This window comes from Aythya ferina (assembly GCF_964211825.1).
Source record: "Aythya ferina genome assembly, chromosome: 23".
NCBI classification, from domain to species: domain Eukaryota; kingdom Metazoa; phylum Chordata; class Aves; order Anseriformes; family Anatidae; genus Aythya; species Aythya ferina.
Window position 1 is genome coordinate 4421416 of NC_140321.1, and position 12103 is coordinate 4433518.

The window sequence follows — 12103 nt, forward strand, 5'->3', positions numbered from 1 at the left end:
GGTGTTGAGGTGCTGAGAGGAATGTTATAGTAGGCAAGGGGAGTAGCTGAAAGGAACACAGAGTCCAGTAAACTAGGCAGGAGGAGTGTTTCAGTCATATTTTACTCTTCATTAGGTAGTTCATTTGAATGTTCATATTACAAAATTAGCTGCCATAGGACTTCAGGAACACTGTCGACTTATTCAAAAAAAGAGCACAAACTACTATTTCCTTTCCAAGAACTTCGTGAAACAAGACCACGTTAATCTTTAAAGCTAAATAGTGCTAAAATTTCACATGATCTACATTAGTTTTGGTTTTAAATTAATTTTACCAACCATTATAAAATTAATGTATTTGCATGTATCAGGTTACAGACTTCTGCATTTAAGTCAGCTTGAAGTACCCCATGCTGGAACAAGAATTTTAAGCAATTGCTGTTTCAACAGCAGCTCGCCCTTATTGCCTCAGAACAAAATTTGCACATATTATTGAACAAGAAAAATGCAAGACATTGTTTCCCCACAAATCTGTAAAAAGTCTGTTACAGCAACAATATAACACCTGCGAGACAGGAAGCATTTATAAAATGCAGAGCTCTCAGTTAGCCAAGTGTTCACACAAGGACGCTCACTTCCTTCCCCGTTATACTCAAAAACCTGAAGTGACCACTTATCAGTGGAAGAGGATACACAGCCTCTGAAGCAGTTTTACTTTCTTGTGGAAATTGGCAATAGCAGATACTTCACTGAATCTAGCTTCTTGCTGGAGTGAATTAGGCAGCAGCTGCTAAGACTAGGAGAAATGTTTTTGAGGCAAATTTGTACAGTTAAAATATTCAAGGAAAAACTAGCTGAAGCTGCTAACTCACCATGCACTCAACTCCTGAAGAAACACCACGCTGACGTGACAGACTTGACATCATATTAAGCTTGCAGCACTCAAAACCACAGGTAAGAAGTAATGCTCATGTATTCCATTCCCTGGTATCTAACCCATCTACATGTTTTACACGTATGCCAATCATGCCTACAGGTAACCTAATACTGTTTCAGACCCTTGTCTGTTATAAAAAAAAAAAAAAAAAAAAAAAAAAAAAAAAAAAAACACTTCTGTTCTACTGGACTTAAAATCCCTGAAGTATCCATACTGTGTATGGAAGGCTAAGTTTTGTGCCTTTAAAAGCTTGATGCAAATAAATGCATGGTAAATGCTTATTGTGCAGTTTTCCTCCCCTTAAATTAAGAATTTCCCCCTTCCCTCCCAAAAACTAAAACCAAAGTTTAAAACCAAAGCATTAATATGTTACCAGCACACGTGGACAGGTTTACAATCATATGTTTTTGAAGAACAAATGACAATGAGCATTCAAGAATATTGCAATTTTTTTTTAAACAGACAAGTAGCAAAAATTTATACCACCTGGAATAAAACTGCTGAGACAAAGCTCTCTACACACACCTGCAATGTTGCTGTAATACTTAAATAAGTAACACCGATGCAAGGAGCATTTCCCTTAATGGCTAGTAGTGTTCAAAAAAGTGTAGGATTATGGAGTTCAGTACGTCTTTGTACCCTGTGAATTAAAATTCTGCAGGTGGCACTGAGACAGGCGTCTCACAATGGAGTCACATAGCTTTCACTTTGATTTGCTTCATCTTCATCTGCTTCTTCTCAAGTTTCTTCTGCTCACGCCGCAAAGCAGCTTCCTGTAGGAAAGAATACAGAGAGCTAAATGAACATCAGCAATCCCTTCAAAGAACAAGCTGATCGTTTCAAAAAAGAACAAAGGCGGCAACCCCCAGTACTGTACTTGGGTTCGCATCCCTAACCACGTGAGCTGGCTCCCCACTGAGAGCCCTTACATGTTTGGGAAAGCAAGAGAGTATACACAGGAAGCGTGTGCTGCCTTCTGGCAAAGTAAGAAATCAAAGCTGGCTGCTGCTGCTTGTATGCCTACAAGCAGCCCTGGAGATACGTCGCAGAAATTCGCCTGTAGCTTGTAACAAGCTGAAAATCCATCTCACCTCCAGCCGTCGCTGTTTTTCTGGATCCTCCTCATTCATGATTCGCTCCTTCTCTGCCCGTTTTTTCTCCTCTCGACGGGACTGGGCAGCCTCCTGTCTTTGCACATGAGTCAGCTTAAGGAAGTTCTCTTCCACACGAGCCCTGTTCTTATCAGCTTTTTGTTTGCCCTTTTGAGATAAAAGCAAAGGCAGTTAATACAGATTCCCTATGAGCAGGATGGAGTATCTGTAGTAGTTATACTGGAAACGAAAGGCTCCCAGCCTTAGGATTAAGGATCAAAGGTTAACGTTTGCGATTTCATACAATATTCAGAAGGCACTAAACACAGACAACTTACTTCTCTGTTCAGACGGAACTTCTTTGCTTTGTCTATAGAGTAGATAACCATGCTCATCAGAGGCAGCAAAGACTCCATATCCTTTGGGGAAGTATTGCCTGAACCAGGCACTGAAACAGAGAGCTCCTTGTTAATTAGGTTGGCAAGATTTTCCTATTAGCTGCAACGCTCCTTCCTTATTGCTCACACCATTCAAGAAAGATATTATCATCCTCTTTGGAAATGACTTTACTAACAGACGGATTTTGCTTTGGAGATTGCACATAGATTCTTCAGTCACATTTCCTCCACATGATCCTTCTTTTTTTTTTTTTTTAATTCTGTACTAACAAAAAGTAAACAGAGTTCTGGCTCTGACATTAACTTTACTTGGAGCTATGGCTGTGAATTCTTAAGAGAACTGTGGTCTTTTTCTGGAATAGACTGCTTTTCTTCCAAAACAGGGATAACCAAGGAACTCTGTGCAAGCTCACACTGCAAACAGTGTGGCTTAAAACAAGTCATCTTCCAACTGAAACCTAATACAACCACCAACAGAGATATGATTGTGAATTAAGACCCGCAATAGCAAGGTTCAGTTTCCTTTTATAATCACAATATGCTGCTGAGTCCTCCTTGTTATTACTGCCTTCTGCTTACAGGTTCATCAGTCAGCGATCCTGTTTACATGCACCAGTCATTCCTAATAATGTTATCTTCCATAGGTGACATAACTTGAGCATACCTTGCACAGGTAAAACACAACACCCCCCAGATACATTTACACACATACACCAGTTCTCTTACCATTAAATGTAAACAAAAGTGTCTTTTTAGTTTCGGGCAGTTTTGTAAGCTGACCCTCCCTGTAAGAAGGAAAAAAAGGGGCTGGAATCGGTGAAGAAAAACGTGGGCATACAAATAACATCATCCAAGCTGATTGTCAGAAGTCATCTGACCCCTAGATAAGCTTGTATATTTTTAAAGGCATTCACTTTTACATATACCCTGAAGTTTATACTACTACTTGAGACATAAAGCTTATATAAGCATCAGTAAGAAAGAAAAAAAAAATTCTTAAGAATTCAAGACTTGACTACTCAAAAAAAACACAGGCTCATGCAACGAAGTCAGACCTACATTCCACTGAGCCTCCAAAGCCTTGCAATTTCAGTACAAAGCTCACATGCTGCTGTTTTTTAATTATAAGAAAGCACGATCCTTTTGGAGGGCAGTTTCAAGTTTTGATACAGATCATTTTTTTTATATGCCTGCAAGCATAATACACCCTTGCAAAAGCCTACATAGTAGCTCAGATGATAAGATAAAGCACCCACTACTTGGCAATTCTGAGGCAGCAGCTAAAAGCACTTCTTTTAAACACTTCAGACTTCGCTCAGACCTAGTTCTTAATTCAGATGCTACTGGAACGTATTAACGTGTTTTTTCAACCACTCTTGCAGCGTTATTTCTTGGCTCTTTAACTCTACCCTGTTGTATCCTCTTAGTGGGATTACTCACTTGTTTTCCACGAGCTGTGTACACTGTAGCAGCCAGGTGCTATCTGAGATTTGGAGTTGCCCAAACTAGAGAGTAACCAGCACTCAAAAATAAACATTAAGGCAATACAGCACCTTGATCATCTACACTGATGCAGCATTTGTAAGCGTTTGGAGCGTATTTATTCAGCTGTTTCACCTTTGCTCCCAATTTCTCTTTATGTGCATTCCAGCCAGCTCCACACTGCAAACAGGTTTGTCAGCCTTTACTTTGCATACTGCTAGAGCAGCTACTGCAAGGAGAGATCTAGCTCTATATGTACGTACTCTTGCATAAGTTTTGGACCGGAGAACTGGTCCGAGAATTGGACGGACTCGATCTTGTCAGCGTAGTGCGTGAGGAAATGTATCATCTAAAAGAGAAACAGGGGTTAGTTTCTCCTACCACCAAGACATCAGCCTACACACTCCATATTGGTTTGCAGCACGGCCACACATCACTCAGAAAATTTTTGTGCTCAGCTTGCCACAGTAACACCACAATTTAAACTGCTGGAATTTTTAGCTTTTGCTAGAAGGGGCCTCAATGCATGGAACTAACGCATCTAATAACTCGAGTTGCTCTCATTTGGGATTTGCTATTTCATTTAATAACAAACATCAGCATTGAGGATCTGCAGAGAGACCAACACCTTCCTTCAAGCCAGGTGCTGGAGCTAACTTTGAGGCTTTGAAAGGCAGTTCTAAGTCCTCAGATCATACGTTAGACTAACAGTTGCCACATAAAAGAAATAAAGAAGTGGCAATTACTCCCTTCTGCTAGCCCTTATATTTTTCTTGATTCTCCCAGATCTCACGAGGGCCATTTAGCTCTCTTGTGATTTTTACAGGAGACAAAGATTAGAACATTTGCACAGGCTGCAAGTACCAGGGACACCGAGGAGTATTTGTACTCATTCACTCAAGATCACCTTTGCGTCCATCATTCCCTCTGTGACCTCCCCCATCTCCGACAAGATAGCCAGCGAATCTGGAAGCCCATATTTTGCACCAGACTTAGGTTTATCGCTGCAGAACTCACTCTGTTACAAAGAGAGGAAGGGGAAAAAAAAAATAAAAATAGCACAAGTATGCAAATAGCTTATCAACTGAACTGTTTCAGTACAATGGCACCCCTAAAAGTACCAGATAAGAAACAATAAAAATGCATTAACTCAGTCTGGCTGGGGACAGTTCAAGCATAAAGTAAAGCATGTAATATAAATGCCTGTAGCCTTTAAGTCAGTATTTCCCCTCAATAGTGAGTACTTTAAAGAAAAAGATATAATACATCCATGCCAGCACACCTGATAAAGTTTAATATATTTTGCTTATTTTGTTTGCTAAATCAACAAAACCAACTGGCATCCTGCCAACCATGTTTGAATGCTGTTTGAAATGTTATGAGAGAAAAGATCTGCAAACCACTGCTCGTTATCACTGGATTCTTTGCAAAATTCAGGGCTTGAATGTATGGGAAATTTTCTTTATTTCACACTAGGTAAAAACATGACCGCAAATTTTCCACATCGCTTAAGTTCATTTTTCAATCCTTTACAAAGTCATTTGTGCAAATTAGATTAGGAGAAAATGAGACTCGCGTGTATCCCAAATGTACTACTTCAACCTCCTCCTAAGCTAACTATACATCAAAAAAAGGAGGCAGGCTGCTTTCAGTTGCCTCTTCTCTTACAGTTCTGACAGCAGCAGGATAGTGCTGCGGATTGCTGATGGCATTAAATGTCCATCTATTAGGTGAAAATATCTTTTCCCCCACAGTAATTCCAACAGGTCAGTCATGAGTGTTCAGCTGTTCCCAAGAAAATAAGCGATCTATCGATCGGAGGTTCTTACATCCCACTGGCTTTATCTTGTTATTATTCCCTTGTGAGCACACATACCAGGTCCTGCATCTCTTTCTGAAGTCGCACCAATGCTTTTCTCGTTCCGACAGCAAACACATAGGTGTCCATATCTTCATCATTCATTGTTACTTTTATTTGCTGTGGGACAGAAAGTTATTAGCATTGATCAGATTTCTACGATGCACTCCATCTTCAGACTACCAGCCAAATTGAGACCTGCATCTTCTGTGAAGAACAGTTTCTGCTGCCTCAGTGCTTATCTGACATTTTGATTCATCCTTCATTACCTCAAAGAACAAAGCCTAAGCAAGGCTGTACACAGCTGAGATAAAGGTTGTTAAATTAAAGCTTCTCAGTGTGTCTTAAAATTAAAAAGCGCCTTTCCTGGAGCACTCAATTCAGCATTCTGGTATAATGCGACCGTGTAATGACAGCGACTCCTCAACAGAAGAGCTATAAGCCTTTGCTGTGCAGATATCTATTGATAAGATTATCTGCCCACATCTAATTTAAGTATTTTAATTAATATTATAAATGCAATTATAGTCACATTGTGTATTGTGAATACATTTTCTAAGCCACCATTCGTCCAAAATATAACCTCTCTTGACATTTATGTGATTAAAGATTCCCCTCACCTCTATGAGAAAGTGGCTGGGCAAATAGTGACATTACAAGAAAGAACATGCAGGCCAGCATATGCATTAAGCAGCTCTGTTCAGTCTGACTGTATAGATAGAAGAACAATAATTAAAGATTATTCTTTATATGTTCTTTATATGTTCTTTAATAATAAAGATTAAATTTAGACTGTAAAAATACGTTTTAATCAAGATGAGGTCTTGAAGCACAACGAACTGTTCACAAAACCACTCAAATAATAAAACCCCTAGAGATAAAACATTTCCTAGTCATCAGTTTGCATTTCACACACAGAAAAGAAATATGAATGATTCTTGCAGATTATTTCAACAGATACTAAACACCACAAAATGATAACCAGCACTTCATGTGTGGGTTATAAATACAGCCCAAAGCAGCAGAGCAGCGCAAAAGGAATGCAACAACTTATCACAGCCAATCTAAAGGGTTGAGGACATACCACTTGGTCACAAGCTGGCCTCATCATGCGCGCAAGAACATTCAGTAGGTCTTGTCTCTTGAGAAACTAAAAACACAAGATTGTAAACACAGAACGTTGATAAATATACCTAGAATGCTGGGCTTCATAGGCAGATAGCTGTGGAACTTAAGGAAAAACACGGCAGATGTAAGTAGATGTTTTTCATTGAATAGTTTAACTTTGAAGAGCCCTTTAAAAGTCACCTACACTGCTCAAAAGCAGGTTGACTTTCTGCGTTTGATCGAGTTTTTCATAACTTGCTCCCTCAAGTTATGAGCTGAACTAACACGTGAGACTGTCCATCCCAGGTGCAGGACTTCCTGAACACTGGCAGTAGGTGAGCAGTGCTACAAACTCGCTCATCCTTACCTTTAGCTGGATAAGCATTCCTTCACAGCACACCCTTCCAGAGCACCACAAGTTATATATGTGCTCATTTTCTTGATTTAGTTTCCCAGTGCTTGTGGCTTCTTTACTGGTGCCATCGTCCCCTGGAGAAAATGACAATGAAGAAGAACTGCAGTCTAGAAAGCACCAATTTATACGCCAGAGTAGCATCAGTAGGTTTATAAATCTGTTGTCCCTGGATTACTTCAGACTCACCTTGATGTTTCTGAATAATTTATACCACACCATAATCTAATTTCAACACTTAAAGACTAGCGCACTATTTATCTACCCCCAGAGCTGCCCTCAGTGCTGTCACACATACGCATAGAAAAGGTTTCCCTTCTCTAGAGCCTACAGGCAGGTCTAAAACAATCTCTACTCAAACTGAAAACGCATCCTAATCATCACAGGACTTACCAACAAGAGCAAAGTTGCTTTCTAGCAGTTCCCTGTGGGTATTGAACCACGCATGAGCCAGACGGTTGTTTTTGTTCTTCCCAATGATGTAATTCATGATGTAAGCAAGAAGACCTGTTACCATCAGGATCTCCATGTAATAACTCTCCCAGCTGTTTTGAAGGTGAGCAGGGACCTATGGAAAGTGAACAGAAATCGTTTTGTTTTTTTCCCTTACCGAATGGATTAGGTATATGCAATTTGAAAAAAATGAAGAGTACTGGAGAGTTTTCCTCCCAAATCCAGCAGCAAGCGTCACAATGGCAACAGGACACAACTAAGCCTACACATAACGCATTTAGCTCTCCTGGGACACAGAAGTCCTACGGGAAACAACTGAAAACAGCATTGCCAAAATACCTGGCTACCACACACACACACAAAAAAATATCTCTTCCAAGTGAGCTGATGATAACATTTATCCTCCAGAGTAGTCAACAGCCCAAGCATTTCAACCCAATGATTATCTGGGCTTGATGCCCTGCCCCTCACAGCATTATTCGATCATCATTTACCTTTTGCTGAAATCTAAATGTCCAGGAACATTTTCAGGATGGCACCAAGAGCCATGGACTGCGGAGGAAGCATGGAAGCCTGCCTGCCTTTCCATTTCAGAGAAGAATCAGCAGTTCTGCTTATCATCATGTCACCCTTCAGTCATAAAACAATCCAAACCTTCATTTTCACTGCCAAGGTCAGCCACCATATTTGAAAAGAAATCTTAAAGATAATAAAAGCATAGGCCTTAAGCTCCTGATCATTCTGTAAAAGACCCTTCTGGGAGGCAACAAGCAGGTGAAGCAGTGTGGACAGACATCGGTTTCAAAAACCATCTGAGAAGTCAAGTGTCAGAATCACAGAGTGGTTTGGATTAGAAGGGATTTTTAAAGATGATCTAGGTTCCAACCCCACTGCCACGTGCAGGGATATCTTCCACTAGATTAGGTTGCTCCAAACCCCATCCAACCTGAACCTTTAGCCACAGACAAGCTAAAAGTACACTACATTTACCGCAAGCCTATCATCACTGTAACTTCCTCTTTGTGTTAAGAGAGCACCCAGACATTTCTGGGATGTATTTTTTTTCTCTGGATTAAATGAAGTTTATCTCTATAGCTCTGCCATCTCTCCACATTTTTCATATAGGTAACAGAACCTAAGTCATAAAATGCGTTGGCCAAACCTATGCATCAAACCATGTGTTTTAATGAAGAATTTACTGGTCTATATTCCAACTGCAGTTCTCAGCTTGAATCCAGCACAGACCCAAGGACAGCAGTTCTACCATCTTAAAAGACATCGACAGACCAAACATACCTGCCCTGGAAGTTTTACTTCGTGAGTTGCTATCTGAAGTAACATAAAACAATGTATGAAGAATTCCAAGAGCATGGAATTGAGAGCTGATGGATCCTATTCTGCTGCTATCCTATTGTATTATTTTAGGTGTCTCTCGTCTCCGAGCTTCTTCCTATTTCTTCTCTGAATCTTGTTAATTCAAATAGCAAATTCTTTAGGACAGATTCTCTCTTTGTACAACAAAATAGTGCCATAAATAACTGATAAAGTAACAAATAAAAAAAGGATCAAAATTTATACCTACATTAACTATTGTTATGGGGTCTTTATTTTTGCTAGGTGACGCATCTGGTTTCTCTTCATAGCCTTCAAACTCCTCATCATCGTACGGCTCACTCTCAGTATCACCTTCCTAAAGGACAAAATCACACAGAGCATAAAAATCCAAAGCTGGGCAATCAAAATCCAAAAAGACGGGGTGAGAAGGTAAGGTTCAGAGACACCATTAGGAAACACACAGGGGGAGGAGATGAGGCATTACCTGTGTGTCTGTGTCATCAAAGTCTTCCTGATTCTCATCCTGACCTTCAAGCTCTACAGTGGCTTCTTCTTCATCATCTTCTGTCGTGATGATCCTCTGAGGAGACTCTGTGACTGCATCTTCACTGACATCTTCAAATTCAGCAAAGTCATTATCATCATATTCCATAATGTCATCTCTGTCCTCAAATTCATCGTACTTTGCCAAAGACAAATTCCACGGGATGAACAGGACCGCAACGAAAATATATAAATTCTTCATTTTCACTGGAAAAATAAAATAAATCCAAAACATTGCAACAAATCCTTACGTTAGGAGATACAAAGCCTGTTCCATCACACCTCCAGTTATGCCCAACTTCCATGAACAATTTCAAAACATTATTGGAGTCAGGTCAGCACGAGACAAATAAAGTTCTGCCTCATCTTGCCATCTTCTGTATAAAGTGAACACTCTAACAAGAAAAAAACTAATTTGAATAGCAAGATAGTAGATTTTCTGCTGGTAGCAGGAGCAGCTGAGGCAGCAGCAAGTTCACATCTGGCCAAGCTGTTCAGGTGACCAATTTCTAGAAACAGTGATGTCCTGCTATAAAAATGACTCTTCAGCAGCAACTCTCAGTCAGAGTTGCCAACTCATTTCAGCACACATGGTGCCTACAGTTCTCATTAATTAGCAATTAGACACAGTCAGATCCAGGAATGCGTTACAAAAGCAGTAAATCTTATAATGTGCTTAATTCATTTACTTTAAACAGAAATGCTCTGATAGCCTCCGCTTCTTTAAAACTGATCATATTTGATCTTTCTAGATCAATTCTCACAATCAGGTCCTACAGCATCCCTCCACTATTTCTGTTCAGAGATGGCGACCTTATAACTAAAGGTCTACAAAAAAAAAAAAAAAAAACAAACACGAAGAGGATGGATATTGCACTAGTCCTCAAAATAACAGAGTAAGCTGGCTCATGAGCCTGGAGTTCCCTCCCCAGATCTCCCAGGAACCTGCAGAGATTATCTGATACTTCACTTTTTTTTCCCCTCGGCTTCTTATGACTTTTTTTTAACATTGCCGCAGTCACGGTCTGTCACTCAGACTGTACATCACCGACAACTGCAGATTACTGAGGTCCAAACCATGGTTTCAGATAGCAGTAATAATATAAAATGCATTTGTGCATTTCACAAATGTCTGGGGATGATCAGCTGCAGAAGACTTGGCAGTACTCCCTTTACTCCCTCTCACACCCAGATCTGAGTGGGAACTTCAATGTTAATGAGACCGTTCTCTTAAGAACTTGAAATAGAAGCAATTTGTTTCTAAATTCGACCAGCACTCCTCTGAGTAATGCATGCAGGGAACTCACTGCTATGAGTGACAAGGACAGCTAAAATAAACGCTTATGTTCAAGACTTCTCGTTCTAGCAAAAACCCGAACAGATCACATTCACGTGAGCATGAATCCAGACGGGAAGTACAGCAAGGCAGACCCCAGGATTTCAGCGTGCTGCTTGCTGGCTTATATCACAGCTTTAGGTGAATTCAAACACGAAAACAGCATTTACATGCCACAAGATTTGCATGAAACACCTGGACAACGGAGCCACCTGCTCTACAAACCCACAAGGCTTTCACAGGATGAATTTTGAAACCCTGAGCACATACAGTTTCAAAAAAGAAACAACAACAAAAAAAAAAACCCTACACACTCCATCCAGCCTTATACAAAATGAAACGTGTAGAAACCAACAGACCCCTGACAGCGCCCAGGGGCTGCTGGCAGGGACACGAGTCAAGGTGAGCCAGGCTAAAACTGGCTGCAGACCATGTCCCCCCTCACCCCTATCCCCCTGCTCTGCCCCCCCATGCCCCCCTCACCCTTATCCCCTGCCCCTCAGCCCCCGGCCCCTCACCTCAGCCCCCCGGGGAGCCCGCAGCTCCCGGCCCCACAGCCCTCAGAGCCGAGCCGCCCCTCCCAGGGGGCACCGCGGGGCCGAGGGCTGCCGGTAACGGGGTCGGGGGCAAGGAGAGAGCCGAGGCCCGGCCCCGGCAGCCCGTGGGGAGCAGCGCGGTGGCCGCGGGGCCCGGCCCGGCCGCGTTACCTGAGGCACGCGGCGCCGCCACCGCTTCGGCCCGGCCCGCACGCAGCGGCCGCAAACGGCGCAGCCTGCGCACTTTACGTAGCCCGAGCGCTCAGCGGAGCCTGCGCGCTTTGCGGAACCTGCGCGCTTTGCGGAGCCTACGCGTTTGGCGCAGCCCGTGTGCTCGGCGCTGCCTGCGTACTTTGCGTAGCGCGAGGGGAGCATGCTCACTGCGGGCTGCCCACACACGGACCTGAGGGGGGCAGCGGGCCCGACAGCCCCCGCCTCGAACCGAGGACAGCAGCCAGAGCCTGAGCAAGCAGCCGGAGCCCAGCCCAGCAGCCAGAGCCCGTCTCCTCCTCACGCAGCCCCGCTGCTGCCAGCTCAGACCCCACAGGCCCCCCTGTGCCCAAACCCTTCCCTCCTCCCCTCAGCGGCTTCACCTCCACCATCGCGCATGCCCGGCAGGGCGCGCTGACGTCAGCG

The 12103-nt window shown here is 42.4% G+C and overlaps 1 protein-coding gene across 4 annotated transcripts; it reads right to left on the reverse strand.

The window, feature by feature from the left end:
- Window positions 1-82: 82 nt before the first annotated feature.
- CCDC47 (coiled-coil domain containing 47) lies at window positions 83-12095 on the reverse strand. 4 transcript variants are annotated; one of them, XM_084496181.1, is made up of 13 exons: window positions 12061-12095; window positions 9537-9802; window positions 9300-9407; window positions 7658-7832; window positions 7220-7341; window positions 6830-6895; window positions 5764-5865; window positions 4795-4905; window positions 4151-4236; window positions 3132-3190; window positions 2346-2455; window positions 2008-2175; window positions 83-1689 (listed from the first exon to the last, which is right to left on the reverse strand). In XM_084496181.1, the coding sequence occupies exons 1-13, from the start codon at window positions 12074-12076 to the stop codon at window positions 1609-1611; spliced, it is 1470 nt and encodes a 489-aa protein (XP_084352307.1). In that variant the 5' UTR covers window positions 12077-12095; the 3' UTR covers window positions 83-1608. The 4 variants fall into 4 exon arrangements, with proteins under 4 accessions (XP_084352307.1, XP_084352310.1, XP_084352308.1 ...); XM_084496184.1 differs by lacking the exon at window positions 12061-12095 and adding an exon at window positions 11871-11993; XM_084496182.1 differs by lacking the exon at window positions 12061-12095 and adding an exon at window positions 11639-11846.
- Window positions 12096-12103: the final 8 nt, after the last annotated feature.

Excerpts from the sequence above, each read along its gene's own strand:
- CCDC47 (XM_084496181.1), bottom strand. Across the intron at positions 6,896-7,219 it reads GAATGCTTATCCAGCTAAAG|TTTCTCAAGAGACAAGACCT; the intron begins GTAAGGATGAGC and ends TTGTGTTTTTAG. Across the intron at positions 2,176-2,345 it reads AGTTCCGTCTGAACAGAGAA|GGCAAACAAAAAGCTGATAA; the intron begins GTAAGTTGTCTG and ends TTATCTCAAAAG.